Source organism: Nuphar pumila, chromosome 3 (genome assembly GCF_984573655.1).
Source record: "Nuphar pumila chromosome 3, dmNupPumi1.hap1.1, whole genome shotgun sequence".
NCBI lineage: Eukaryota > Viridiplantae > Streptophyta > Magnoliopsida > Nymphaeales > Nymphaeaceae > Nuphar > Nuphar pumila.
In genome coordinates this window covers 33,108,934-33,136,521 of record NC_143251.1, presented here as the reverse complement: position 1 = coordinate 33,136,521, position 27,588 = coordinate 33,108,934, and the positions used below count along the sequence as shown (strand labels likewise).

The 27,588-nt window shown below is 38.5% G+C and overlaps 1 protein-coding gene across 3 annotated transcripts in view; it reads right to left on the bottom strand.

The window, feature by feature from the left end:
- Nucleotides 1–285: 285 nt before the first annotated feature.
- The window catches only part of LOC149842524 (C-terminal binding protein AN-like), a 65,122-nt gene continuing 37,819 nt past the window's right edge, over nt 286–27,588 (bottom strand). For 2 of the 3 annotated variants that reach the window (XM_089999252.1, XM_089999255.1), the window contains 2 exons: nt 6,955–7,071; nt 286–675 (listed from right to left, as the gene is read on the bottom strand). In XM_089999252.1, the coding sequence (XP_089855378.1) occupies nt 601–675; nt 6,955–7,071 (192 nt within the window). In that variant the 3' untranslated portion in view covers nt 286–600. The remainder of the gene's footprint in view (nt 676–6,954; nt 7,072–27,588) is intronic. The other variant, XM_089999253.1, reaches the window with a different exon arrangement.

Here is a 27,588-nt window from a genome sequence, read left to right as displayed (position 1 = left end):
TAGATGAAGATTAACTGCAAAGAAAGCAGTACATGATCTGGACGAATGCCACAATATTGATACACAAAAACCAAACTTGTACACATGGCTGTAAAAAGCACATACTAACCGTGATGAATAAATTAATGTGAAGATCCAGTAAATACCATAAATCCAAATAGTGAAGATTTGTCTCAACCAAAAGCCCCAAAAACAGCCATTATGAAGGGCTCAATCATGCTTGGGTGATTATCCATCTGTTTCATGGGGAACATGCCTAAGAAACGCAGAGACCCCACATGCTAATTCCAGATAAAAAAGGTCTGCTATGCAATGTCTGTAGGTCCAGATGCATGTTCATGTTCGCGCATTGGAAAGAAAATTAAGAAAACCATAAGCCTACAAGGATGAGCTCAACGCTGTGAGCCACATTGGACATCAGAAATTACAAATAGCTGAGGCGTGGTGCATAACCGTATACAATTCATACCACTCCCAACAACTACCAAAGAAATACATAAGACCACAATCTAAACATAGCAAAATCGAATTCTGTACAAAATGGATGAGAGAGTAGACGAAGAATAAGTTGTATGCAAGCCTCAATGCTACACCTATCACTTAATTGAGCCAGCGAGCAACACCATCTTCTTCATCAACAGCAGCGAGAATCTCAACACATACATCCAACACAGCCTGTTTCCATAACCAAATCAAAATTACAACCAGTGTTTGTGAAAAGCGTTGAGGCGTAGCGAAGGGCTCCACCAAAATCTGAGGCGAGGCGTAAGCCCCGAGGCGTAAAGCGTAAGCGTCAATTTTTTCTTTTTTTGAAAACTTAAAAAAAACTCTAAAAAATATCTAAAATTATAAATAAATAAATAATGCTTTATTGATGAAGCAACAACCAACAAGAAATAAAAAATCTCAAATAAATATTGACAGAATATGAGATTAACATGTAAAAGTAACATTAATGCAACAAGTTGATTTCCGTAAGTATCTAAGAAATAAAATATGAGCATTCATTCAATAAAAAATTAACAACAAAATGCATATTAGCATTAACATCATGTCATAATTAGAAAATGCATGTTAGCATTAACAACCAAACGTTAATATATTTGTCCAAAACTCTTCAAAATGAGAGTAAAGCACAGATATATGCTAACATATAAGAATATTCAATAAAAAAACTTAATATCAAACAATTAAAAAATTGGGTAACTTTATTATTCAAATGTAGTGTGTTAACTTTTTGCCACTAGCATTCACTAAAAGTAGCTTGTCAACATAAGGGCCAGAATTCATCTATTAATATGAAATAATAGATAAAGGTTGATTCAAGCTGCAAAGAGCTTCTTGTTCACTTTTTTCTAATGAAATCTCGCTGAATATATAAACTGTCACATAGGTGCAGCTATGGGTATAGATGCAGATGTGGGCACATAAGGTACAACATCAGAATTTACAAAAGTATGGGGTATAGGGGTACGACACAGCTATGTGTGTATGTGCGCATGTGTGTATTTTTTTTGTTTGAGAAAAAATAGGTATACATGCATGTGTGTTTGTGTGTATCAAGCACCATACAATAATGAATAAAAACAACCCTTTATGCACCTTAAAATGGATCAAAATAGGTAATGGATTGGGTTTGATTGGTCAAATCCAAAACTGGTCAAACCCATACCCATTGAAGTACCAGTCCCAGGTATACCTGTGTTGACACAGGTAGGCATTTTCATGAAGTAGCCATATTACATAGCTCATGACAAGCCAAACTAAGCCGAGTCAAAAATTTACCTTCTTCTTTTTAGGTTGACAGAAGAGAGAGGTGGGAGAGACCGAGACAAGCAAGTGCGTGAGAGACGAGCGACTGAGTCAGTAAGAGATGAGTAGAGATGTGGGAGACGAGCGAGAGGTGGGAGAGAGTGAGTGAGAGATGAGACTGACAGAATGAGGGGCCCCGACCCTAATTAGGGTCCGGGGGCCCTAATATTTAACCCTAATTTTTGGTCAAATGGGGGCTTTGACCCCCATTTGACTAAAAATTTGAGTGTACACCTCACCTTGAGGCGCGCTTCGCCTTGAGGCGCGCTTCGCCTCGAGGCGTATGCCTCAGCGTATGAGGCGTACGCCTCAGGGCATTTGCGCTTTTATGTTGCGCCTGAAGGCACAAAGGTCCTCACCTTGAGGCGAGGCACGCTTTTTGCGCCTTGAGGCGCGTTTTTAATAACACTGATTACAACCCAAGTACAAAAGCCAGGAATAAATGCTCAGGATTACTAGGATAAAGGGTAGGGATGCACAAGTTGCGAGGTTGGTTCTACTTTGAAGAATACAATGCATATATGATAGCCAATCACTTTCAAGATTTTGAAGAATACAATGCATATGACAGCCCAACACTTTTAAGATACATAGACAAGGCACTACAGTTTATGTCACAAAGACAGGTGGACACAAGGATGCATGCCACCGGTTCAACTCACAAGTTCGAATTTTTTTCGGAAAATAAGACAAGGACATTTTTTTAATTTTTTAATCAATAAAAACTAATTTGTTGATATTTTAATGTGAAAATACATTTTTATTAAAATAATACCTAAAACATTAAAAATATTAAAATAATATCAAAATATTATTCGTACATGTCGTGTATGTGTCCACATATCTGAACATGTCTGTTCGTGTTACCAGGGACAGGCCACACAACAATCATCATCAAGATAACCTGCTTAGTGTTCAGCAAGCACGAGCTGACACCACTTAGTCCAACAACGTAAAAAGATGGTTTCAGTTACCAGAAGGTAGATTTCATGTCAGTCATAATGCTTATGACATGGGCCAAGTTATGTGGGAATCAGGTTGCCAAATGGGCTCCATCGTCCATCAGTGGTACTTTTCTCATATTGAAATGTACAAAAGTTGGCAAGCCAACCGGCCATGGGAGGTCTAACACTGAAGCAGGAGCAGACTTAAAAGTTTCATATTGCTGTGTTAGTCCCATCAGGTATACTATATTTAGGCACTCTCCTAAGTGCAAAAATTGAGCCTTCTATTCACACATCTTCTGAATAATGATCTATCAACAAGGATGACCATTACACAATGCCTTGCAAGTAGTTATATATTTCAAGTACAAGAAAAGCAGCACTTGCCAAAAAAATTGAGCAGAAAAGTAAGCTATGATATTAAAGCTTTTTACAAGATTGTGGAGGTTTAAAAAATGCCTTCAGCTTGATTAATTCAAGAACCATACTGTATTTGACCCATTAATTCATCTCAGGATCCAATTTTTGGGTCCTTTTGCTTAAAGTGCTTCTCTAGTATTGAAGATTACAGTTGATTGTATATCTAGGAAGAATTGGAATCCATCAACCGATCCTCAAATCTATGAATGAACCTTGAATCCCCGATTGGACCACTGTGGGGAACAGTCTAGTCATTGCACACGTCATTGATGTGTGTGTTTCTAAATATAATTCACCTGAAAGAATACCCAGAAGTTGCAAACATTTATCCACATGTAACTCTCAAGGACCTCTGGATAAATTTGCTAACTGCATTGCTACATGATTGATGTAGTGAAGGTGTGATTACTAGTTTGGCGGTGTGTTTGGGTAGCAGTGCCAACTCATCTAGCCTAAAAAGTGTCATAGATTTAACCACAGGGTCAACCTTGTTTAGTAGAGTGAAGCCTACACCTCTTCATATGTTCCCTCATACTATCCCAAGAGAAGTGAATCTTCCATTAGAAAAGGTAGCAACCTTAAGCATATGCATATTGAAGCTGAAATTACAAACACAGTAAAACTCATCAAACGTACAGCAATGAAATATAACATAATCATATCAAGAGAATAAAAATCCTCAAGAAGTCTGATGAGTGATGAACCAATCCAATTTCAATCTTTCTCCTCCCATGTCTCTTTCACAAGCAGCCTAGTGAAGTACCAAGTCAGGGATTATCAGCCTTCCCAGATTTTGCACCTTTTCTTCCCCTTTGATCTGACCCAGGTTGCCAATAAAAGTTGTCCCAACAAATCGACTATGTTGGTTTCCCATTCCTTCCATGCCATCCAAAATATACTCCTAAAGAATGGGTACTTTCAAAACAATGGAAACTCAGAATCTTCAGCATTAAGAGAGAGAGACAGAGAGAGGATATATCTACCAAAGAAAATTGCCTCTTTTTGTATTGGATTGTGTTGAATACTCCCTCCCTCAACTGCTATTAACCAAGAGGATCTGCCAACATGTGATTTGGACTGCTGCACCATAAAGCATTCTTCGGGAATGGGGCAGTAAGCACAAGTAGAAGTGAACTCGAGAACAAGATTTAACCAAGAAGTTCCCTGATGAAGTGCACAAGCACCAAATCATATTATCAGATTGTGAAATTTGCACATGCCCGAATTTTAAACCAATGGTTATTGATGGTTTAAACAGTTTAGTAACCAAAATAGCTAGAGTTGTTAATAAGCCATTGATTTGGATTCCTTCACTCCTTACCAATGAATCCGGGGCAATATATCAACTAGCAACAGTATCTGGAAACTCTTTAATGAACTAGGCCCAAACTAACATCCTCCTGTAGTACGAGCCATCAGTACCCTTAAGATCCAAGATTAAAATGAATTTTCAGTAAAATATAAACCAATTACTTTCAAGAATATTTATAGACAAATTTAACTTTAATGAGCAGTCATGATTTTTTACTTTTTTTTTTTGACAGGCAAGCTGAAGGATAACCACCCCTTGGGATTCAAAACCCAAAACCCCTCGGACCTAACCATCCAGCTATCTAATTCGTCCCAGCAGCGGTGATCTTCAACTACTATGAAGATAAACGAATCTATCAGTCAAAAGCAGCAGCAGTCACAAGATAATATGTACCAAGAATATACATATACTCCAATTATTTGACCTCAAAAATTTGACATGCATTGCAGGTTCCTGATAATCAATTGTTGAATAACTTTATATTTTGTGTATGACCAATAATTGCAACAATATGGTTCAGACATGCTTTGCACGCAAGTTATTCATATTCAACAGCTTGTTCTCATCCAGCAGAAAAAATACAGTAAAATCACTTTCAGCTAGGGGTTGGGTGAGAAACTCGCCTTTTAGAAGTAAAAGGATCACAATGTTATAAACAAGAACAACTGAAAACTATTTAAGCATAACAACTTCTTGCAAGTACAATAAGATGCCAAGATATGAAGTGGCAAGATTTTCCTTTCAATTGACAAATTTTGGTGGCTCTAACATGTGGTAGCAAGACAAAAAGGAAAAGACCTATGGTGATTCAAGTTCTCTAACTCTAGGATCAAGAAAACCAAGTTGGTTTCTAACTTCGAATTAATGAAATAGAAACAAGTGAGTGACGATGCACAGATAGATCCTGATCTCAACAACTTTGCATGGAACTACATCACAGAATACAACTGATTTACTGAACAACTTGAAAATGAAATCATATTCTGCATAAAACAGATTCCATGAGGAACAACAACACTAAATCTAGCAAAAGAGAAGCACAATTAGCTATTCATCCAAGAATACAAAATGACAAATCAACTATGAGTATGACCAACCATCACAGACAAAAGACTGTGAAGAGAAACACAACCACAACAGCTCCAAATTCAACAACCTCCAATAAAAAAACATTCGATGTTTGGGTTTTGAACATCATTATAATCTAAACAGGAATAAAAGTTGAATAGGTCATAGTTGGCAAACCTGGCGATCTGACTCGAGAATCGTCCGAGTCAGATCAGACCGCCCAGTAACTGGGCCACCGATCCAGCCCAAACCTCTTTTAGCCATGTTCGGCCATGAATCGGCTAGGAATTCGCCGAATCGACATGGACTCAGCAACTCACCGAATCAGTCTTGAATCAGACGATTCAGGACTGTTACATGACCAACCAGTTCTGACCCGATTCACCGAGTCGAACTGTCGTACCCGGTCATTCAGAGACAAACCGGTTTTCATTTATAAAAGAGGGTCGACTGAGTCGACTCTTCCCCTCCTTTCCTATTTTCCGGAGACACCCTTCTTCCCCTCCCCTCCATTTTCCTGCGACCACCAACAACCAAGCTCTCTCTCTCTCTCTCTCTCTCTCTCTCTCTCTCTCTCTCGTACCGACAACGAAGAAAAAGGAGGCCACCCGAGGTAACACCCAGCCCCGCCCCCCCCCCTCTCTCTCTCCCCTTCTTCCAACCCCTCTTCTTCTTCTTCTCCCCTGTCTCGTCTTCATGCTCTTTTCTTTCTTTGTCTCTCGCCTTATTCTTCCTCTTCTTTTCCAGTTTTTCTCTGTCTCCCCTCTTCTTCTTCTTCTTCTTCTTCTTCTTCTTCTTCTTCTTCTTCTTCTTCTTCTTCTTCATCTGCCGCTTACTCTGTCTCCCTTCTTAGAAAGGTAGTGATTATTAGTCTACTTGTTCATTTTTTAGTTGTTTTATTTCTACCTGTGTAGCTTAATTATTAATATTCATTTCACAATTTTCATTATTGTTCTTATGTATGTGGCTATGTGCAGTTATGAAGCTTATTTATTTTTTATGTAGATATTTTGTAGTTTTTGTTATTTGATGCTTTGATTTAGTGAATTTGCTACTTGGAGTTTGATTATTTGCATTCACATTGTAGAAAACATAGTGTTATATTCAATATTTAAAGTATTATTTAAAAAAATATAGGTCGTAACCGGTCTGAGTTACCGAGTTGACCTGCTGACCTGCGAGTCAAGGGTTGGGTGATCCGAGCCCAAGTCACGTGTTTGCCAACTATGGAACGGTTATAAGACAGCAAAGAAGATAATTTGACAAAATGAAAAGCTAGTAAGTGAAGGTTTCGTGTCAATGCCCCCCTTTTACATATATAAATAGGACTTGCAAATATATTTCACAATCCCATAAGATCAAAACCAGCCAACAGTGTAAAATTAGAGATTCACTTACTGATGGATTTCTGCAGTTGATAAGCCGACATTCGTCCAGCGATGATCCTTCCAGTGTCCAACTTTCCCAAACATCAAAGCTATAACTTGCAAATACAAATTCCACTTTCCTGTTTATCTGAAATATCAAGCAATTCCACTAATAAAATTTAAATCGATTTTCACCAAGGATAAAAAGAATATAGTAGAAACAACTAGCTTTGAAATATTCCCTCAACACTAAATATATGTGTTAACAATGAGGGTCTGAAGAGCCTGAAAGTCATAATTGTCAATTTTATAAGCATAAGATGATTTCCTATAATAAGTAATACCCGCCTCCTTCCACTTATAGCACTTTCATCTTCACTCCTAACTAGTATTTTCATCTTTTTTCTTCTCCTCTTCTCTTCTTTGCTTATGTTACCTAATCCTAGCACTACTGAATCAACACAATGTCACGGAAAATATTCACCTTCTACTCATAAATTTAAAAGACTAAACTCTCCTTCCTTTTTCTACCACCAAGAACCCTCTACTGAAGGACAAATTGCCTTTGGAAAAATAATAGCAAAGCCCTAGGATTGATAAACATGATTCTCAACTACTTCAATAGAAAAAAAATATCTAATTCAGAGATGACCTTTAGAAATCAACTGAAATCAGTGGTGATGATTACATCACTACCAACAGACACGCAGTAACACAGACATATGAAGACTAAATTACATATAGATATATAAAAACATCAAATCCAATACAACAAAAGTACACAGCTGAATCTAGACTTGAATATTAGCTTAAAAAGCATGCTATCAGAACTTAGAGCAATCAGCCAGCTAAGATCAGATTTGAATATGGAAGCAGAGACACAGTGACTCTCTCTCTCTCTCTCTCTCTCTCTCTCTCTCTCTCTCTCTCTCTCTCTCTCAACAACAACTACGCCTTCATCCCAAAACAATTGGGGTCGGCGATATGAACCAAAAAAGAAAATCATTCCGGGTCTTCCACATGAATCCTTCTCCTCCAATCATTTCTATCCAATGACATGTCCTCGGTGAGGTTCAAAGCATTCATATCCTTTCCTATCATCTCCATCCAAGTCTTCTTAGGCCTACCCCGACCTCTTTTAACTAATATATTTTCTCATTTCTCCATCCTTCTAACTGGAGCATCATTAGGCCTTCGCCGAATATGTCCAAACCATCGTAAACGATTCTCTCTCATCTTATTTTCAATGGATGCAACACCTATTTTCTTACGTATCTCCTCGTTTCGAATCTTATCTTTTATTGTATTTCCACACATCCATCTAAGCATACGCATCTCAGCTACACTCATTTCTTGAATATGATGTCTCTTGGCAGCCCAACATTCTGTACCATATAGTAAAGCGGGCCTAATTGTCATCCTATAAAACTTTCCCTTCAACCGCAATGGCATTCTACGATCGCACAACACTCCAGTTGCACTATTCCATTTCATCCACCCAACCTTTATCCTATGATTTATATCTCTATCAATTTCTCCATACTTTTGAATGATAGATCCCAAATATTTGAAACAGTCATCCACCAGTATTTTTTGCTCACCAAGCTTCACTACACTCTCATCACTACTTCGTTGCTTACTAAACCGACATTCCATATATTTTGTCTTACTCTTACTCAACTTAAAACCTCTTGCTTCCAATGTTTGTCTTCATAATTCTAACTTAGCATTAACCTCAGCTCTAGACTCATCAATCAAAACAATATCATCAGCAAACAACATACACTACGGCACATTTTCTTGAATTGATCTCGTAAGCTCATCCATCACTATAGCAAATAGGAAAGGGCTTAATGCAGATCTTTGATGTAACCCAACCGTTATAGGAAAATTGGTTGTCACCCCTCCACAAGTGTGGACATTGGTTATTGCTCCTTCGTACATATCTTTAATTATACTAATGTACTTGAGAGAAACACCTTTCTACATTATTGTCCACCAAAGAACATCCCTAGGCACTCTATCGTATGCCTTCTCCAAATCAATAAAAAACATATGTAAATCTTTGTTTCTCTCTCTATATCTCTCAACAAGTTGTCTAAAAAGATGTATAGCTTTCATAGTTGATCTTCCAGGCATAAAACCAAATTGATTCTCCAATATCATGACAACCTTCCTCAACCTATACTCAATCATCTCTCTCTCTCTCTCTCTCTCTCTCTCTCTCTCTCTCTCTCTCTCTCTCTCTCTCTCTATATATATATATATATATATATATATATATATATATATATATATGTATGTATATATATGTATGTAGATGGTACTAATGAAGGTATGGAACTATTGAGTAGAAATCACACTTTTATATATTTTTTCCTTTTTCTTGTAGATCAGACCCAACAGATGTGTGATCATTTAGTAGGAAACAGGTTTTGAATCATGTGATTTGGACATGTAAACAGGTTTTTCAAGAGCTAACTTCATGACTCAAAAAAATGTGTTTTATGTCAGGAAAGCATGATCCAAGTTCTGATTTTAGCAAAAAAATGCTGGACACATCTATGTAGTCAGATCAAGTCAATACAATCATTCTGTACCTTCCACCAAATATTTACCAGGGAGAGAGAGAGAGGAGTTGGTAGGTCCTATCAATTTTATCCTCCTAACCATCCTAACCTTTTTCCAAAGAACACACCAACAGACAAGTGTGCACAGGCGGACACACATGACAGCCAAGTTCTAGGGATCAATAAACCTTGAAAGCAGACTAGGCAATACATGGTAGTACTGAATTTTGGTCATATTTCCCCATTCCCCACTTGTCCCTACAATGGAAAAGAACAAATACTCGTTTCCCAAAAAGGGCCTTAAAAATACAAAACAAAACAAAACAGGAGAACATGACTATCCCATCAGCCTACTTCAAGATGCCAGCCTACTGATGTCGATGCTGGTGATGGGTGCTTATGGATTTTCACATATACGAATACTATATGTGTAATAACCTCAAATTTTGTAATTTATTTATTTAAATTTATTTGAAAATAACGAGTACTTTTCTAATTTTGGGCCTCGGATCCATTACCGGATCCATAAAAAGAACATGTAAATAACCCACAATGGGGTATTAAAAATATACTTATAATAGTTATAAATAATTAATAGTATAAAAGAAAAGAAACGAAAAGAAAAACCGAGTATTTAAAGTTGGATCCGTGTTTGGATCCAAATGGATCCAACATAGGGATCTAAGATTCATAAAAAAATGGTCTTTATATCCATATTCATAATAAAACTAATAATATAATATATGAATAAAATTTAAATTTTTTTATTATCCGAGGATCCGCAGTTGGATCCATTCGGATCCAACTGATGGATCCACATGGTTGGGGGTCGGGTTACGGGCCTCGGGTCCGGACCCGAGCCGCACCCCCTGTGTAACCCTTTTTAAAGAAAGGGGCAACCCGATAAGGGTTGCCCGTTAGGTCTTCAGCAAAACAGGAAAGGGGGGAAGGGGGGGTTACGCAGGGCGTAACCGACCTCCCCCCATCTCGGCGTGAAGGGGGGAGGGGTCTTGCCCGATAAGAGGGAGTGGAAAGGGGACTCTCTTCACTCGCCTCTCTCTCTTTCCCTCATCTCCCTCGTGTCTCTCTCCCTCTACTCTGTCCCCATCTCTCTCCCTCGGTCTGTGTGGGTGCGCCGGAGGCAGGGAGGTCGCCGGCGAGTTTCTTTTGGCCACCAGCCACCCCAGGCCACGGCAAGCAACCTCGGTCACGGCAGCCGCGTGGAGCGACACCAGCAACTCGATCTTCGCGTTTCCAGCCTCCGATCGCCGGAAAAGCTCCAAACAGGTACGGTTCTCCTCTGGATCTGGGTGAGGAATCGAACGTGGGTTCGATTCCGTACTTTGATTTGAGATGGGTTCTTGGGAACCCCTTCTTAGGGTTTCTTTTCTCAAGAATCATGGGGGTGAACCGTGTATCACTCCCCTTAGTTTGATTTTCCCGTTTTTTTTAAAGATGAAAAAAAAAAATTGGGTATGCCAACGAATCCCACTGATTCTTCTTGGTTTAAATCTTGGTTTCTATTTAGAAATTTAATCTGCTGTCTTAATTTGTGTTGGGAATTATGTTCTTGGATTTGATCTACACTCAGTTACTGAAAGGGGGGGTTTTCGGTTGCTATGGACAAGAAAAAAAAAATGAAATGAAACCTATGCTATTTTTGGTCACAGACAGACCTGGTATGTGAGTGAATATACATATTATTTAGGACTTAGTCTCTTGCGCAAGTTACTTCAGTAAAGATAGTCATCCAACTGAATATTTACATTGGTTAGTCATCACACCGGTTGTGTGATAAATCCAGGCACATTGAAGTGGGATAAGAGGTTAATGTGTGTTGAATTCAGGCATACAGGGGCTTGTGAAAACTTGCATGCTTTTACCTTCCTAGAGCATGAAATTTCTGAGATAGTTAAATGAGATAGCCAAACATTGAAGGGTACCATTATATTGGTTAAAACTCAAAAACCACTTGATTTTCTAAGCATAAGATAGATCATTCATAATGATGTACATTGTTTGGTTGATTTTTTTTGTTGTCCTAACCGGATATGAAACCATACATACTATACATTGAAGATGTTCAGAATTTTTAAGTATTTAGTTTGGCCGAATATAAAGCTTTATTATTCAATTGTAACCTGTTTCAACTGCAACCGTTTACTGTCGATATTTCTAAACATGTTACATAAAGTGTATTTCCAATGTAACCTATATCTATGGTAGGTTGTACTGTATTCTTTTGATTATTCTGATATTCCTGTACTTGGTTGCTGAACATGTGAAGACTTATCTCATGCACGTGGGGTTCGAGATTAGCAGGCTCTAGTAGGGCTGTAGAGTTCGTTTTCTGTAATACGTCACTAACCGTTTGGGTGGATATGTTCACTGCTCAATCATGTTAACTGAATCCTGCATATTATACTGAAACAGAACCCAGAATGGGGTGAATGAACTGGGCATCAGTGTTGTGTTGTAGAATTAGTAACATGTGAAATATTTGATGTCTATACTAGGATGTTGCTTGTATTTGGGGCCACATTCAGTTACATGTAGTAGCAAGGAGCAACACATATTTGGAAGAGTCAACATTTGGACCGAGAATAGGCCTATGGCCTTTGTAATTACAGTGATGTCCTGTTAAGTATATAACAGAAAATGAAATTCTGTTTTGAATAGTCTGGGTTTATTTATCAAAGGAAACTGTTTAGCTAAGTCTTGGTGAAGGTAGTTGCTTTGGATTCCTGTAATTTGAAATAAATTCCTATATTACCTTTGTTTCAGATTTAATATGTGAGGCTTACTTGTTCCCGTGTATGAATTAGCAACAAAATTGATTTCAGTGTTAAGTTCTGTGTTAGTTTTAATTAGTTGTATTGACAGCAACTTATTGGTGTCAAGTTCAAGCACATTTGTTGAGTTTAAGTTACTTATGACTTTAGCAAAATAAATTCTTATTCGAGCTTGCGGTTCAGGAGAACCATGGTGGTGCCATATGAATACGAGTTGTATTCTTATTAGAGAAAATGTGTTGTAATAGAGCAATATATATATATAAATATATATATATATATATATATATATATATAAGTACATTTCCTTTCCATTTGTACAAGATATGTACATATGCGTTTTAAAATTTTTGTCACAGGTTCTCTTAACTTATATACGTAACACTTCCTTTTGGGTAGGCAAGTATTAGCACTCATAATGGTTGGTTCTTTGTTAATCATACTCATCATGATAGGTTGATAGAAATGCTCATGCATGAAAATTTTTGCATGATATTGAAATTGGGTGGTACCCTGCCCAGCCCAGCCGAATGGTGCTGGACTATATTTTTACAAAGGAAAGGATGATAAATGTCATTTCCTTAACTGTCCATGCTTGTGGACAAATGACAGGTCGAGGGAATCCTTGTTCATGTATAGTATAGCTCATATGGAAGCTTAGCTTAGCACTTTAGTTTTTGGACCTGGCTATTTGCATACAGGTGAATGGAAATGCTAATATGCTTAGACTTGATTTGTTGTGCTTGATTTTGGATATCATTGTCTAGTTGTTTTCATGGGCATGAGCAATCATGAAACAAATGCTTTATTACTTGAATTTACATGCATGGGTGTTCACATGATATAATAAAATTTATCAAGGAATGACAACGTACATTTGGTTTAAATATGTGAATCCTTGCGCATGAATCTTTGAAATCGTGCTTGTGAATGTTGTTGTTTTATGTCCATGGTTATATTGGCATATATGGATGTGCATTTGGAAACACTTGTCGTGGAGATTTATGCTTTCACTTGACTATTATGACTATGGTACGCGTGAGTGTGAGCATGATTCAATTATTAGTAAGTCTTGTTGAGCATGTACACTTGATTTATATGTGAAATGGTACATGTACACTCACACACTTAAAGAAACCATGGATTGGTTAAGACCCATATGTGATGTGGGTAACACACACATATTGAAAATGCATATGAATGAATTATGACATGCATATGTTTGGGTTTATATTTGCATGAATATATATGTTGTTTGGCATTTTAGCCTAGTGTTATGAATGAAACACTACTTGGTTTTATTATGTGATGCACCGATGGCCTAATTGGACCATCACCGGCCTGGAGAGCCGTGGGTTTGGTTTTATTTTACATATGTTTTTAAAAGCATCACTTAAACCACATAAGATGGTTTGGCACATTACAACACTGTTCTAATGGTTTATACAGGTTGGAGTCCCGAATGGGTCCTGCAAGGGAGGATGCGGGGTTTTCACTTTACTTTTGCATATTGTGTTGCAAACTTAAAGAATGGAATTAAATAAAAATATAATGAATAAGAACAGTGTAATATACATTCTGGGATATCTCATCTGGAGTATGAGAATCTTGGATATCCGGTCTTGGGGAGACTGTGAGGATACAAAAACTCTGTGTGCGTTGTTGCCCCTGAACCCGATATTGAGATTCTTCTCCTGGCCACGGTTTTAGAGAGAGCCCACCACTTTACCCGGGAGTGGTGTGTTAGTCACAGCTGTGAGTTTATGGTACCAAGGAAGTGGCACTTGTGGGCGTGGGGTGTCCCTTGTGTCCCCGACATTAGATGTGGAGGTCTAATGTTCCGATGGATAGTGTTGTTTCCTGATATCGGTCGAGGGCTAAGTTGGAACCCAGTAATAAAATATAAATTGTGTGTTAAGCTACCCTGGGAACCTACTTGACCTCGGGGTTTGAACCCGTTTGGTGTATCCGCGGGCCACGGTAATTAAAAAGAGGAACTTAAAGATGTGTGCATCTAATAGGGCATGCATATGGAAAGATGGAACTTAAATGAAAGATAACAGAAGAAATCATGCATTGCACATAATCATGCATTTTTCTGTTATGCATTAGATCATGCATGTTTGAATCATTCTTGATATCATGACATCATTTGGTGGTTGCATACGTTTTACTTTGTGAGATCATGCTGAAAGGTTGGTTATTTAGTTATTGATATGAGACATTGCTGTACTGTTCCTGACTGGTGAGGAAATGCAATTATTGGTAGTTATAGATATTTAAATGTTGCAAATTTTATATCTGCATTCACTCAAATCACTGCATGAAATCTTATTCATGTTCTTTCTCTCACCTGTTTCTTTAGAAGTAGCTGTGCTCAGAATTTCGGTTCTGACACCCTACTTTGTTGGTTTTTCACAGGTAAGGGTGAACAGTGAAGTTGGACATGCATTTGGGGATGGATGAGTTACACTTGGGCTTATCAGCTTCAGTAGAGGATAGATTGGCTCTTTCTTTTGTCTTTCAGTTCTTTTAAATTCTGCAATTGTTATTTTACTTTCAGTTGAAGAAAACTTTGTCTTTGAAATTTTATTACTCATTAATAAAAGAGTTTTAGTTGGTTGATATGGATGATAATTGCAACTTCGTTTGTGGTGTGTGGTTATCCAACTGAAATTGGAACTGTAGGGACCCCAGGTCTCTGGGAAGTTTTCCGCAACTCTTAGAAAAAAAAATATATTCCGCATCTTTTAAAAGGGTATGGATTGGGGTCGTTACAATATGCCGTATATTCTTTTATATTTTTTATCCATTTTCAATGAGCTCTCTCTCTCTCTCTCTCTCTCTCTCTATCTATCTATATATATATATATATATAAAGAGAGAGAGAGAGAGAAGGGTGTAAAAAGAAATGAGAGCCCTCAAACACAAACAAGAATATCCACCAATAGATACAAAATGAACAATCACAAAAGAGAGCCACAAAAGTACACTCACAAAACCCAAAAAGGGAACACACAAAGAAGGCTCTCACAATATAAAAAATAATATTTTGTTAATGCCCAAGTATGCAATAAGCATACTTTACAAAGAGGGGTTTAACCCTTTTACATAGAAGAGAAGGGAACCCAATACAGCCATTGGAGCTAGTCCAACTGCTAGATTTCTAACTGTTGGACTAGCTCCATCGGGTAGTCAACATTTGTGTTGACCAAAAAAATAAATAAAATACAAAATAAAAAAGAACAAAAAGTACAAAAAAATAAAATATACAATACAAATATATATATATATAAATTTTAACACTCCCCCAAAAGTTATGGTATAATGACCAAAAGTTTACCTAAAAATAAGTGAAACCTAGGAATAAAGAGAGGTTTGGTGAAGAAGTCTGTCAATTGGTACTCTGATGTAACATAGGACATATCAATATTGTTAGATACTCCTCTCGTATATAGTGACAATCCATCTCGATATGTTTGACACACTCATGAAACATACGGTTTTTGTCAATGTAAATCACACCAACACATTTTTGAAGCTCCTGCTACTTGAATTCTCATATCTGTCGGCAATCTCTATAGCCAAACCACCTCCATCGTGGTAGTAGTCATTGCCTATTATTCAGTTTCCGTGTACGACAGAGAAACCTTTTGTTACTTCTTGCACTTCCATAAAATTAGGGATTCACCAAAAAATACACAAAAAGCTATGGTTGAGTGTTTGTTATTGGGATCATCTCCCCAGCTAGCATCAGTATAAGCAATTAAATCTAAAATAGATGAAGGCAAAAAAAAAACCTACAGAAATAGAAGTTTTAATATATCTAATAATTTGTAGAACGGCTCCCATGTGAATAGAAGTAGGAGCATGTTGAAACTGACTAGCTGTGTGTACAACGTGATATATCAAGTCTACTAATGGAAAGGTAAGAGAGTACTTTGATAAGCTGCCTACAAGAAGTTAGATCTTCAATAGGTTCTCCATCATTGATTTTTATCTTGATATTGACAACCTCGAAAGTATCTACTATCTTATCATCTGTAATTCTAGACCTAAAAATAATATCATAAGCAAATTTAGACTGAGACAATAAATACCTTCAAGAAAAATAAGCAACTTCAATGCCTAGAAAGTATATTAAGAAACCCCAAATCAGTCATTTTAAAATTGTTTTTGAGCAATTTTTTAATATTTTCAACTCCTTGTTTGTCTCCTCGGGTGATAATCATATTGTCCACATATAAGAGGAGAACAACAATACCTGCATCAGTTTTATTAACAAATAAAGTTGTGTTAGTCAAACAAGATTTAAAACCAATAGCAAGCATGACCTTACTAAACCTATCATACCATGTTTTTAGTACTTGTTTTAGACCATACAATGCTTTGTTCAAACGAAAAGTTTTTCTCTTAGGAATGTTCACACCAGGAGGTGAGTCCACGTAAACTTTCTCAACTAAATTCCCATTAAGGAAGGCATTCTTGACATCCATTTGGTATATAGGCTAATTTCTAATAGAGACTACAACTACTAAGATCTCAGCAACGAGGGCAAAAGTTTTCTCAATTTCTGTACCATGTTCCTAAAAATATATCTTGGCAACTAATCCGGCTTTGACCTCTCTAGGGTTCCATCACTCTTGGTTTTTACCTTGTATGCCCACCTACAACCTATAGTTTTTTTGTCCTGTGGAATGTCTTGAAGTGTCCAAGTGTTGGCTTTCTCTAAGGCTTCTAACTCTACCCCATGGCTTCTACCCACTCGGAATGTCCCTCGACTTGGGCATAGGTTCAAGATTGTACATATGAATGAATTAAAACAATATAGGCCTTGTACTTGGATGAAAAAGATTCATAATGTAGAAGAAGATGCGATGCACAACCACCTGTGTGTGTGTAGAGAGAGAGAGAGAGAGACGGCTGCACAATAGAAAACACGTTAATCCTTAGATTAGGGCTTTTCTCTATATTAAATAGAGAGAGGCTAAAAAGAGAAATTACATCTAAGTCCTTATGAGAACAAAATTTCAAAAGACCTCTAATATAAAAGAACTTAAACTAAAAACCACCTATTCTCAACACTCTCACTCAAGCTGGAGCATAGATATCAATCATGCTCAGCTTGTCACAACATTTTGAGAAATTTGGCCTAGCAAGAGGCTTTGTAAACATATCTGCAACTTGGTCTTCCGACTTTAGGTATTTGGTAGTGATATGACCAGCTTGAATCATATCTCTTACATAGTGGCAATCAACCTCAATGTACTTTGTTCTCTCATGAAAGACAGGATTGTTTGCTATATATGTTGTCGCTTTGTTATCGCACATCATGGTCATTGGAGAGGAAACCTTCACCTGGAGATCATGAAGAACAGTGCGAACCCACATCAATTCAGCAGCTGTTTGGGTCATAGCCCGATATTCTGATTCTGCACTCGACCTGGAAACCACATTTTGTTTCTTACTTCTCCATGAAATCAATTTGTCTCCCAAAAACACACAGAATCCTGTGGTAGATTTTCTATCTACTACAGATCCAGCATAGTCAGCATCAGAATAGGCTACTATCTCCAGAGTTCCACCTTTCCTGAACACTAACCCTTTTCCAGGAGAGGATTTTAGATATTTGAGAATCATTATGGCTGCATTCCAGTGTACCTCAGTTGGTTTGTCCATAAACTGGCTAACTTTGCTTACTGCTAAAGCAATATCCGGCCTGGTCACAGTTACATATAATAACTTCCCTACTAGGGAGCGATAGCTTTTGCTATCAACTGGTTTTGACCCTTCTTCAAACAACTGAACTTTATGGTCCATGGGAATATTTGCTGGTTTAGCTCCCAACATGCCCGTTTCCTTTAATAAGTCAAGAACATACTTCCGTTGAGACAAAACCATTCATTCACGGCTCCTAGCAACTTCTATACCCAGAAAATACCTGAGTGAACCAAGGTCTTTTGTAACAAAGTGTTTTTGAAGATGAGCCTTTGTGGCTTCAATAGCTTTCACATCATCTCCTGTAAGAATGATGTCATCCACATATACCACCATAACAACTATGCCAGACCTAGTTTTCTTTATAAAAAGTGTATGATCTGCTGCTGATCTATTAAAGCCAAAGCTTGACATCACTTCAAACAACTTTTGAAACCATGCACGAGGACTTTGTTTCAAGCCATAAATCACCTTTCTCAATCTACACACCTTCTGACACTCCCCCTCAACCTCGAATCCTGGAGGTTGTTGCATGTAAACGGTCTCAGATAAATCCCCATATAGAAATGCATTTTTCACATCTAATTGGCACAAGCTCCAACCATGATGAACAGCTACTGAGAGAACAAGACGGATGGTACCCATCCGTGCAACAAGAGAAAAAGTTTCAAAGAAGTCAATACCATATGTCTGAGTATACCCTTTCGCTACTAATTTGGCCTTGTACCTTTCAATAGAACCATCAGATTTGTACTTTATTGTATATACCCATTTACATCCAACAATGTCAGCATCTGTTGGGGAATCAACTAGATCCCAGGTATGCTCAGATACTAAAGCATTCATTTCTTCTTGCATAGCCAGCTTCCAGCGATTATCAAGTTCTGCCTGGTGATAGTTCACAGGAATAGTTTCAGCAGATAAGGCTGAAATAAAAGACTTCATCTGATGTCCAATTCTAGCATGGGAGACAAAATGAGATATGAGATATAAGGTACATTGTCGTGACCCCTTTCGTAGAGCAATAGGCCTGTTATCATCATCCTGAAGATCACTATTGTCAGTAGAACTTACCTCAAGAGAAGAAGATGAAGGCTCTTGCGGAAGTGGAGCTCTACGCACATATACCAATGGAGCAATAGGCCTGTTATCATCATCCTGAAGATCACTATTGTCAGTAGAACTTACCTCAAGAGAAGAAGAAGATGAAGGCTCTTGCGGAAGTGGAGCTCTACGCACATATACCAATGGAGGATTATTAAATCTGAAAGAGGATGAAGTTTGGTTCGGTAATGAGGGCACAGATTCCAAAGGAAAATGAGGTATAGGTAATGGAAAAGACTCGGTTGGATCAACCTGCAGCGGGGAACCGGAAATAGAGTAATATGGAGAGGATTCCAAGAAAGATACATCCGCACTGACATACTCTCGGCGAGAAATAGGATCATAACATCGATAGCCCTTTTGATTTTTTGGATAACCGATAAATATGCATTTTGTAGCTTGAGCGGCTAATTTATCACGGTCAGGGCCAAGTTTGTGTACAAAACAAACACATCCAAATATTTTTGGTGAGAAAGAAAAAAAGTGGGGCATTAGGTTTTAGGATATGTAATGGAATTTGATCACCCACAGAAGACGAATGCATGCGGTTGATCAGATAGCAAGCAGTGGTAATCGCATCACCCCAGTATAACGCAGGAACATTGGATTGAATCATAATGGTCCCGGCAACATCAAGGAGGTGCCGATGTTTTCGCTCAGCCACCCCATTTTGTTGAGATGAATAGGCACAGGAAGTTTGGGGTTGGATGCCATGATCTTGATAAAATTGTAACAGACCTTTTGATTTAAACTCGAGAGCATTATCAGTGCAAACAATCTTGACAATAGATTCAAACTGAGTTTTTATTTCAAGAATTAGGGATTTGATAATACTTGGAACTTCATATCGTTCTTTTATTAAAAATACCCATGACAACTTAAAGAAATCATCAACAATAACAAGATAATAACGACATTGAGTCCTAGTAGGAATCTTACTAGGACCCCATACATCTGCATGAAGAAGTTCAAAAACTTTATTACTAGACTGACTCTGACTCGAAGGGAATGAACTTCGATGATGCTTGCCCAACTGACATGCTTCACACTGAAATGATGTGGTGGAAGGAATCTGAGGAAAGACCGACCGAAGCTTTGACAATGAAGGATGACCAAGACGACGATGCCACTGAACAGGACTGAATGAATGTTCCACTGCAGCATGAACAGTACCCATTGGATGATGTAGGTAGTAAATTCCATTTTCTTCATAGCCTCCACCAATCTTCCCCGTCAGCAAATCTTGAAAATGACAACCCATTGGATCAAATATTACTCTACAGTTTTGTTCTTTTATAAAGCAACTAACAGAGAGTAAACTTTGAGGAAAGTTTGGAGCATGAAGAGCATTTTTCAACTGTAATGAGGAGGATATAGAAATATTTCTCTGACCAACAACCGGGGAGGAGCTCCCATCGGCTAATGAGACTCCAAGCTGAGCCTTAATATCCTTTAGATCTGAAAAAACACATGAATTTCCACACAAATGTCTGGATGCACCAAATGTGAGAAATCAGATGTGGAAGTCACCTTACTATCGTAGCAAGAGATAGAGAGAGAGGTAAGAGGGAAGAGAGAAAAAAAATGTTGGGCGGCAATGATATCTTCTCCCCTTTCCATTGATATTTATATGTTGTACGAGTGGTACAATACAATACAATAGTACAATACAGTACAGTATGTTGTACAATACAGTACAATACAGTACAGTATGCTGTACAATACAGTACAGTAGTACAATACAGTACAGTATGCTGTACAAGTGGTACAATACAGTACAGAAATATATTCATTTACATATACATATTTAACAGCCTCCCTCAAGTTGAGGATGATCTTCAATCATGCTCAACTTGCCCTTAAGTAACCAAAATTGATGACTAACCAATCCTTTGGTGAAGATGTCTGCTACTTGGTCTTCTGATCTGATGATCTGACATACGAAGCCTCAATTTCTTCTGTTTCAATCTTTTGTCTAACAAAATGCTGATCAATCTCAATGTGCTTCGTGCGACAATGATGAATAGGGTTAAAAGAAATATTAATGGCACTTTGATTATCACATAAAAGCAGAGAGGAAGAGATAGGTCCATTCAACTCTTGAAGAAGATGCCGTACCCAAGTGACATCAGCTGTCCCTGCTGCCATTGCCCTATACTCTGCCTCAGTGCTGGATTTAGCAATGGCCTTTTGTTTCTTACTACTCCAAGTGACAATATTTGGGCCAATAAAAACACAATATCCTGAAACCGACCTACGCTCATCAGGGTCCCCACCCCAATCTGCATCACAATATGTAAGTAAACGGTGTCCTGTAGTGAAGCTTTCATCTTTGTGATAGAGCAATCCATCTCCAATAGTCCCTTTCAGATATCTGAGAATACGCTTAATACATTCCATATGACAATCAGTGGGAGCATGCATAAACTGAGATGCTTGATTTACAGCATAAGCAATGTCAGGTCTTGTAAATGTAAGATATTGCAACATACCAACAATGCGGCGATATAAAGTGGAATCATGATATAATTGGCCTTCTTTTGCACTAAACTTATGATTTAAGACAGATGGGGTGCTGAGAGGTTTACAATTAATCATACCAGTGGTGTGAAGAATGTCAAGAGTATACTTGTGTTGACTTAGAGTGAGTCGATCATCTTGTCTATCGACTTCAACTCCCAAGAAGTATCGCAATGGGCCTAAGTCCTTCATCTTGAATTTGGCCATGAGTAAAGACTTGACCAAGGCAATATGTGCATCATCACTCCCAGTGATAATGATGTCATCAACATATATAAGAACCCAAGTAGTAACATGATCATTCTTATACATAAATAAAGAATGATCAAGTATACTCTTAGAAAAGCCATGCTGCTGAATTTCCATGGAGAAACTCTCAAACCAAGACCGAGATGCCTGTTTTAAACCATAAAGAGACCTTCTCAATTTACAAACCCATGTAGCCACATCATGTTCACTATATCCAGGAGGTTGCTCCATATACACCTCTTCCTTCAAGTCCCCATGTAGGAACGCATTCTTGACATCCAACTGGCTAAGAGACCAACCATGCTGAAGTGCCAAAGTGAGGATCACACGAATGGTGCCAATTTTGACAACAGGGCTAAAAGTTTCCTCATAATCTTGCCCATATTGTTGTGTGAATCCGCGTGCAACAAGGCGAGCTTTATATCTTTCAATGCTACCATCTGGTTTACGCTTGATCTTGTAAACCCATTTGGAACCAACAACATTTCTATCAACAGGTCGAGGAACAATATCCCATGTATGACATTCATGAAGTGCTGCCATTTCTTCGTTCATAGCTTCAACCCAAGCTCGAGAATGGGCTGCCTGATGGAAATTAGACGGCTCTTTCTCTTTGGCCACATTGGTTAGAAACAACTGAAAGTCAAGAGAAAAATTGTTGTAACTAACCCAACGATGGATAGGATGCCTTTCACGTGTGGATCGTCGAAGAGGGGGAGCCTCGTGAGATGGAGTTGGAGGGGCTCCTCGACGGGCATAAACCAAACCTGAAAACCGTGAAGGTGCATCCTGGATGATGGAGTTGTCTGCTTCAAACTGAATTGGTTCATCAACAACAGGATCTCTGATAGAGTCATATAGCAAAGTATCACAAAGCCATGGATCATAAGTAGTTTGCTCATATACCTGAGAAGTATCACAAGTGCTGAAATGGTCATCATCAAAAACAACATTTCTAGACACCTTAATCTTACCCAAAATAGGATCATAACATCTATATCCTTTATACCCATCGGCATATCCCAGAAATCTGCACTGAACTGCTCTGTCCTGAAACTTGTTACGTAAAGAATGATCCACATGGACATAACAAATGCATCCGAAAGCATGCAAATCATCATAAGAAGGGTGAGAACCGTGAAGCAAATAATAAGGAGACTGATCTCCTAATAATTCCATAGGCAACCTGTTAATGATATGCACTGCAGTGTGAAAGGCCTCAGTCCAAAGAGAGAAAGAAATATCAATATTGTGCATCATACTTAACGCGGTTTCAACAATATGCCGATGCTTACGTTCTGCTACTCCATTCTGTTGTGGAGTGTAAGGACAAGAGGAGTTACGTGTGATGCCATGGTCCTTTAAATACTCACTAAAATCATGAGATATGTATTCTCCACCACCATCACACTGGAAATAAGTGATATTTGAATTGAAAAGGTTCTGAACAAGAGCATGGAATTGTTTGAAAAGTTTGAACACTTCAGATTTAGATTTCATAAAGTAAATCCAAGTGTAACGAGTGAAAGAGTCAAGAAATAACACATAATAACGAGAGCCAGAGATGAAACAGGAGCTGGGCCCCAAACATCAGAGTGAATAATTTCAAATGGCTTGGAAGCTCTTTTATTGATACTTTGAAAGGGAAGTACATGACTCTTGCAGACATTACAACTAGGACACTTATGATCTAATTTGACTTTGGGAATAAAACCCTGAGAAGACAATTTGTCAAGGAACCCTTGACTACAATGACCTAACCGACGATGCCAAGAAACTGGCTTATTACATTGCATAACAGAAGAAGACTGACTCAAATAAGCAGGAAAAGATGGAGACACGGTAGATGACGTCTTCAAAGTCCCGGGGGCTGCTTCGAAGACGTACATGTTTCCGCGTCGTTCACCCTTAGCGAGCATCTTCTTGGTTCGAAGGTCCTTAAGACAAACAGAAGACGGAGTAAATTCCATGGATGAATTTGTTTCATCAACCAATTTAGAAACAGATAAAATGTTTTTCTCAATGGCAGGAGTGAGTAAGACATTTTTCAATGGTAGTGTAGATTGTGACAAAGAGAGAGATGCATTTCCAGTATGAGAAATAGGGTGGTGGGAACCATCTCCCGTGACAATAGTCCCAGTGCCAATATAAGGAACCATGTTGGAAAGTTTACCTGCATCAGAAGTAACATGTGCGGCTGCTCCAGAATCAATATACCAAACTCCATCATCATTCTGACGCAAATTCATGTTGTTAAATGCAGTCATCAGAATTTGTTGCACATCATGTGGCAACCCTGCACTCTGTCCCTGATCAGTACCCTGATGTGCTCGAAAATTTCCCTGCGGCTGCCCCTGAAACTGTCTAACATTCATCTGTCCAGCTCTTGGTCCTGGCCTCCCTGCCTTGTTGCGATTCTGTGGGTTGTGCCAACAATCTGCTTTCACATGGCCACGCTTGTTGCAATGGAAGCAAGTAGGGACACGGGTACCTCTAGTGGCAGGTGGAGCAGTAGGAGTAGGAAGGAGTCCTCCACGGCCCATATGAGCAGCAGGTGGACGAAATGAGGTAGACCCAGATGTAAACATGACAGGGTGAGGATCATCAATAAGATGATCTTGAGTCAAACTAACTTCATACTGTAGGAGTTTGGCCTGTAAATCCTCAAAGCATGGAAGTGTAGAGGCAACCTGTAATGCAGTGCAAAACATACGATATTGGGGCCCAAGGCTTCCCAATACCTGCTGAACAACATCTCTGTCAGAAACAGGATATCCAATAGCGGCCAACTGATCAATGATAATTTTGATATCCCCTAGAAATTCAGTAATGGTCTTAGTTCCCTTTCGCATAGATTGGAACTGCCATTTCAGTTGAAGTGCACGTGATTCAGAAACCTGTGAATAAGAGTGAGCAAGATGTCTCCATAGTTCTGCAGCAGTAAAATGGTCAGAGATAGTTTGTAATATACGATCAGATAACGTGGCAGTCAAATAGGCAACCACAGATTGGTCCTTCTGAAACCAAACATCATACGCAGGATTTGGAATAACAATGCAACTCACCTTCCCATCATTACCAGTTACCTCTTGCGTAATAGTCATAGGTGGGGCGGGTGATCCCCCATCCAGATGCCCGGAAAGACCATGACTTCGGATAAACGGCAGAATTTGGCGTTTCCAAAGTAAGTAGTTATCATGAGTTAATTTGTGAGAAACAAGTTGAGAAAGAAATCCGGGGCTGATTTTAGAATCCATAAGGAAGAAGATCAAGGATGAATCAAACAGCACGACAGAAATTCGTAGGTTGTACGGACAGAACCGTACGGACAGAAATTTTTGAGTTTTGGAAATCACGATTTTTCAGTTAATCGTGCAGAATGTACGATTTATCAACTATATTGCAAGAAATAGATAAGAAATCACAAGAAGTTTGAGAAAAGAGGCACTTTTGAGAAATGAGGGTTCCCAAATTTGGGGAAAACAGAAATTAGGGTTGATAAAATTGGGGATAACAGAATATGTAAGAAGGAAAAGATGCACGATATGAGGAAATGAAGAAACGACGTCGAAATAAAAAAAAAAAAAAAAACACTTTCCTTGAAAACGCCCAAAAACGCACGTCAAGGTCCTTAGGGGCCTTCCAGATGATCGTGATTACCACGCCCTTTGCTCTGATACCATGTGAGAAATCAGATGTGGGAGTCACCTTACTATCGTAGCAAGAGATAGAGAGAGAGGTAAGAGGGAAGAGAGAAAAAAAATGTTGGGCGGCAATGATATCTTCTCCCCTTTCCATTGATATTTATATGTTGTACGAGTGGTACAATACAGTACAATAGTACAATACAGTACAGTATGCTGTACAATACAGTACAATACAGTACAATAGTACAATACAGTATGTTGTACAATACAGTACAATACAGTATAGTAGTACAATACAGTACAGTATGTTGTACAAGTGGTACAATACAGTACAGAAATATATTCATTTACATATACATATTTAACACCAAAGTCAATAACCCACTTACTATCAGTCGGATGAAGATTTCCGGTTGAATAGGCAACACCAGCTACAGGAGGGGTGGAACTCAAAGGTCGAAGAGCTATCAGCTCATCATATTCTGCACGACTAAGGGTGATACTATATTCATTTGCAGAGATATTCTCTTGTACATTTGTTGCCTCGATAGTAGTAACATTTGTTTTAGGAGTATATGACTTTGATGAAGAAGAGGTTGGCCGACCATGCTTATCCCAGCAACGATCTTCTAAATGTCCAGATTTTCCACAGAATGTACATTGAAGCTTTCCTCTGCCTCCCATACCACGTCCTCGTCCTCTGATATTCTGAATATTTCCACGTCCATAACCAAATGAGACAACAAGAGCAGATGACTGAGTCACAGACTGAGATTGTGGCAGAGAGATCGCAAGTCTACTCAGACGATTGTAAGCATCAGCAAGAGTGGGAACATCTGATCCAGTCAACATTTGAACTTTTGCAACAGAAAAATCTGAAGAAAGACCTGTAAGAAAACGAGCAACCATGGTTCGTTCTTGATGATCCTTTTGCTTCGAGCAACAAAGAGGCCTGTGAGCATTAAGTCTTTCAAACATAGCTTTGACAAAGGCATAGTACTGGGCCAAGGTCTGATCTCCCTGTTGCAAATTATATATTTCTTGTATGTATCACGAAGATTGTCCCACATCAGTTTGGTTGTATTATAGTAGATCAATCCATCTGCAATATGGGGTTCGACACTATTCATGATCCATGACATAACTATGTCATTATCTTCATCCCAAGTAACATATTTTCCCAATTTCTCAGTGGGTTCGCCTTCCAACAAAATATGTTTTCGATGATGTCCAGATACCGACATCATAAAAGTTCTGGACCACCTGGCATAGTTGGTTTCATTCAACCTTACGGAATAGCCATACGAGAAGGGGTTGGCAAAAGCCTTATACTCCCCAACATGTTCCATTTTGGAATCACATTTCGAAGTTTCAGCCATACTGAAGATGTGATTCAAATAAAAAAAATCAGATTACCTCACTTGAACAGCAAGTGTTCAAGAGGAATTTTCAACTCAGCAGGAAATCACACCTGCTGTTTCCACAAAAAACAGCAGCCCACAAACAATAAAAATTCAACACAACAGGAAATCACACATGTTGTTTTCCATGACAGAAGGATAACTTAAACTACCATGCTTCTTTCCAAAAAAAAACTCGACACAGCAGGGAATCACGACTGTTGAAATCCACATTCTGAAATAAACCAACTAAAGTTCAAGAATCACGAACATTGTTGCGCCCAAACACATCACGACCAATGATAGTATGTAGTCGCAAAACAAATATTCACTACACCTGTTGTTCTCCAAACATATAAGGCACGACATCCAATAAGTCTTCAGGGCACAGTTAGACAGATCAATTATATTTCGATCACAAGCACTCAGCACAGAAAAGAAATCTGTAATCACGGCAGAATTCTGATCACACGCAATCAGCACAAAAAAGAACTCAGCAAAATTCTGATCACACGCAATCAGCACAGGAAAGAACTCAGCAATCACGGCAACACAGGAAATGAAGATTTTTGTTGCTCCCAAACAGCAGGAACACAACTCGACAACTCACGAATACAGGAAAGATCTCACGTCATGGCAGGAACAGGACTCGGCAACAAAAGGTC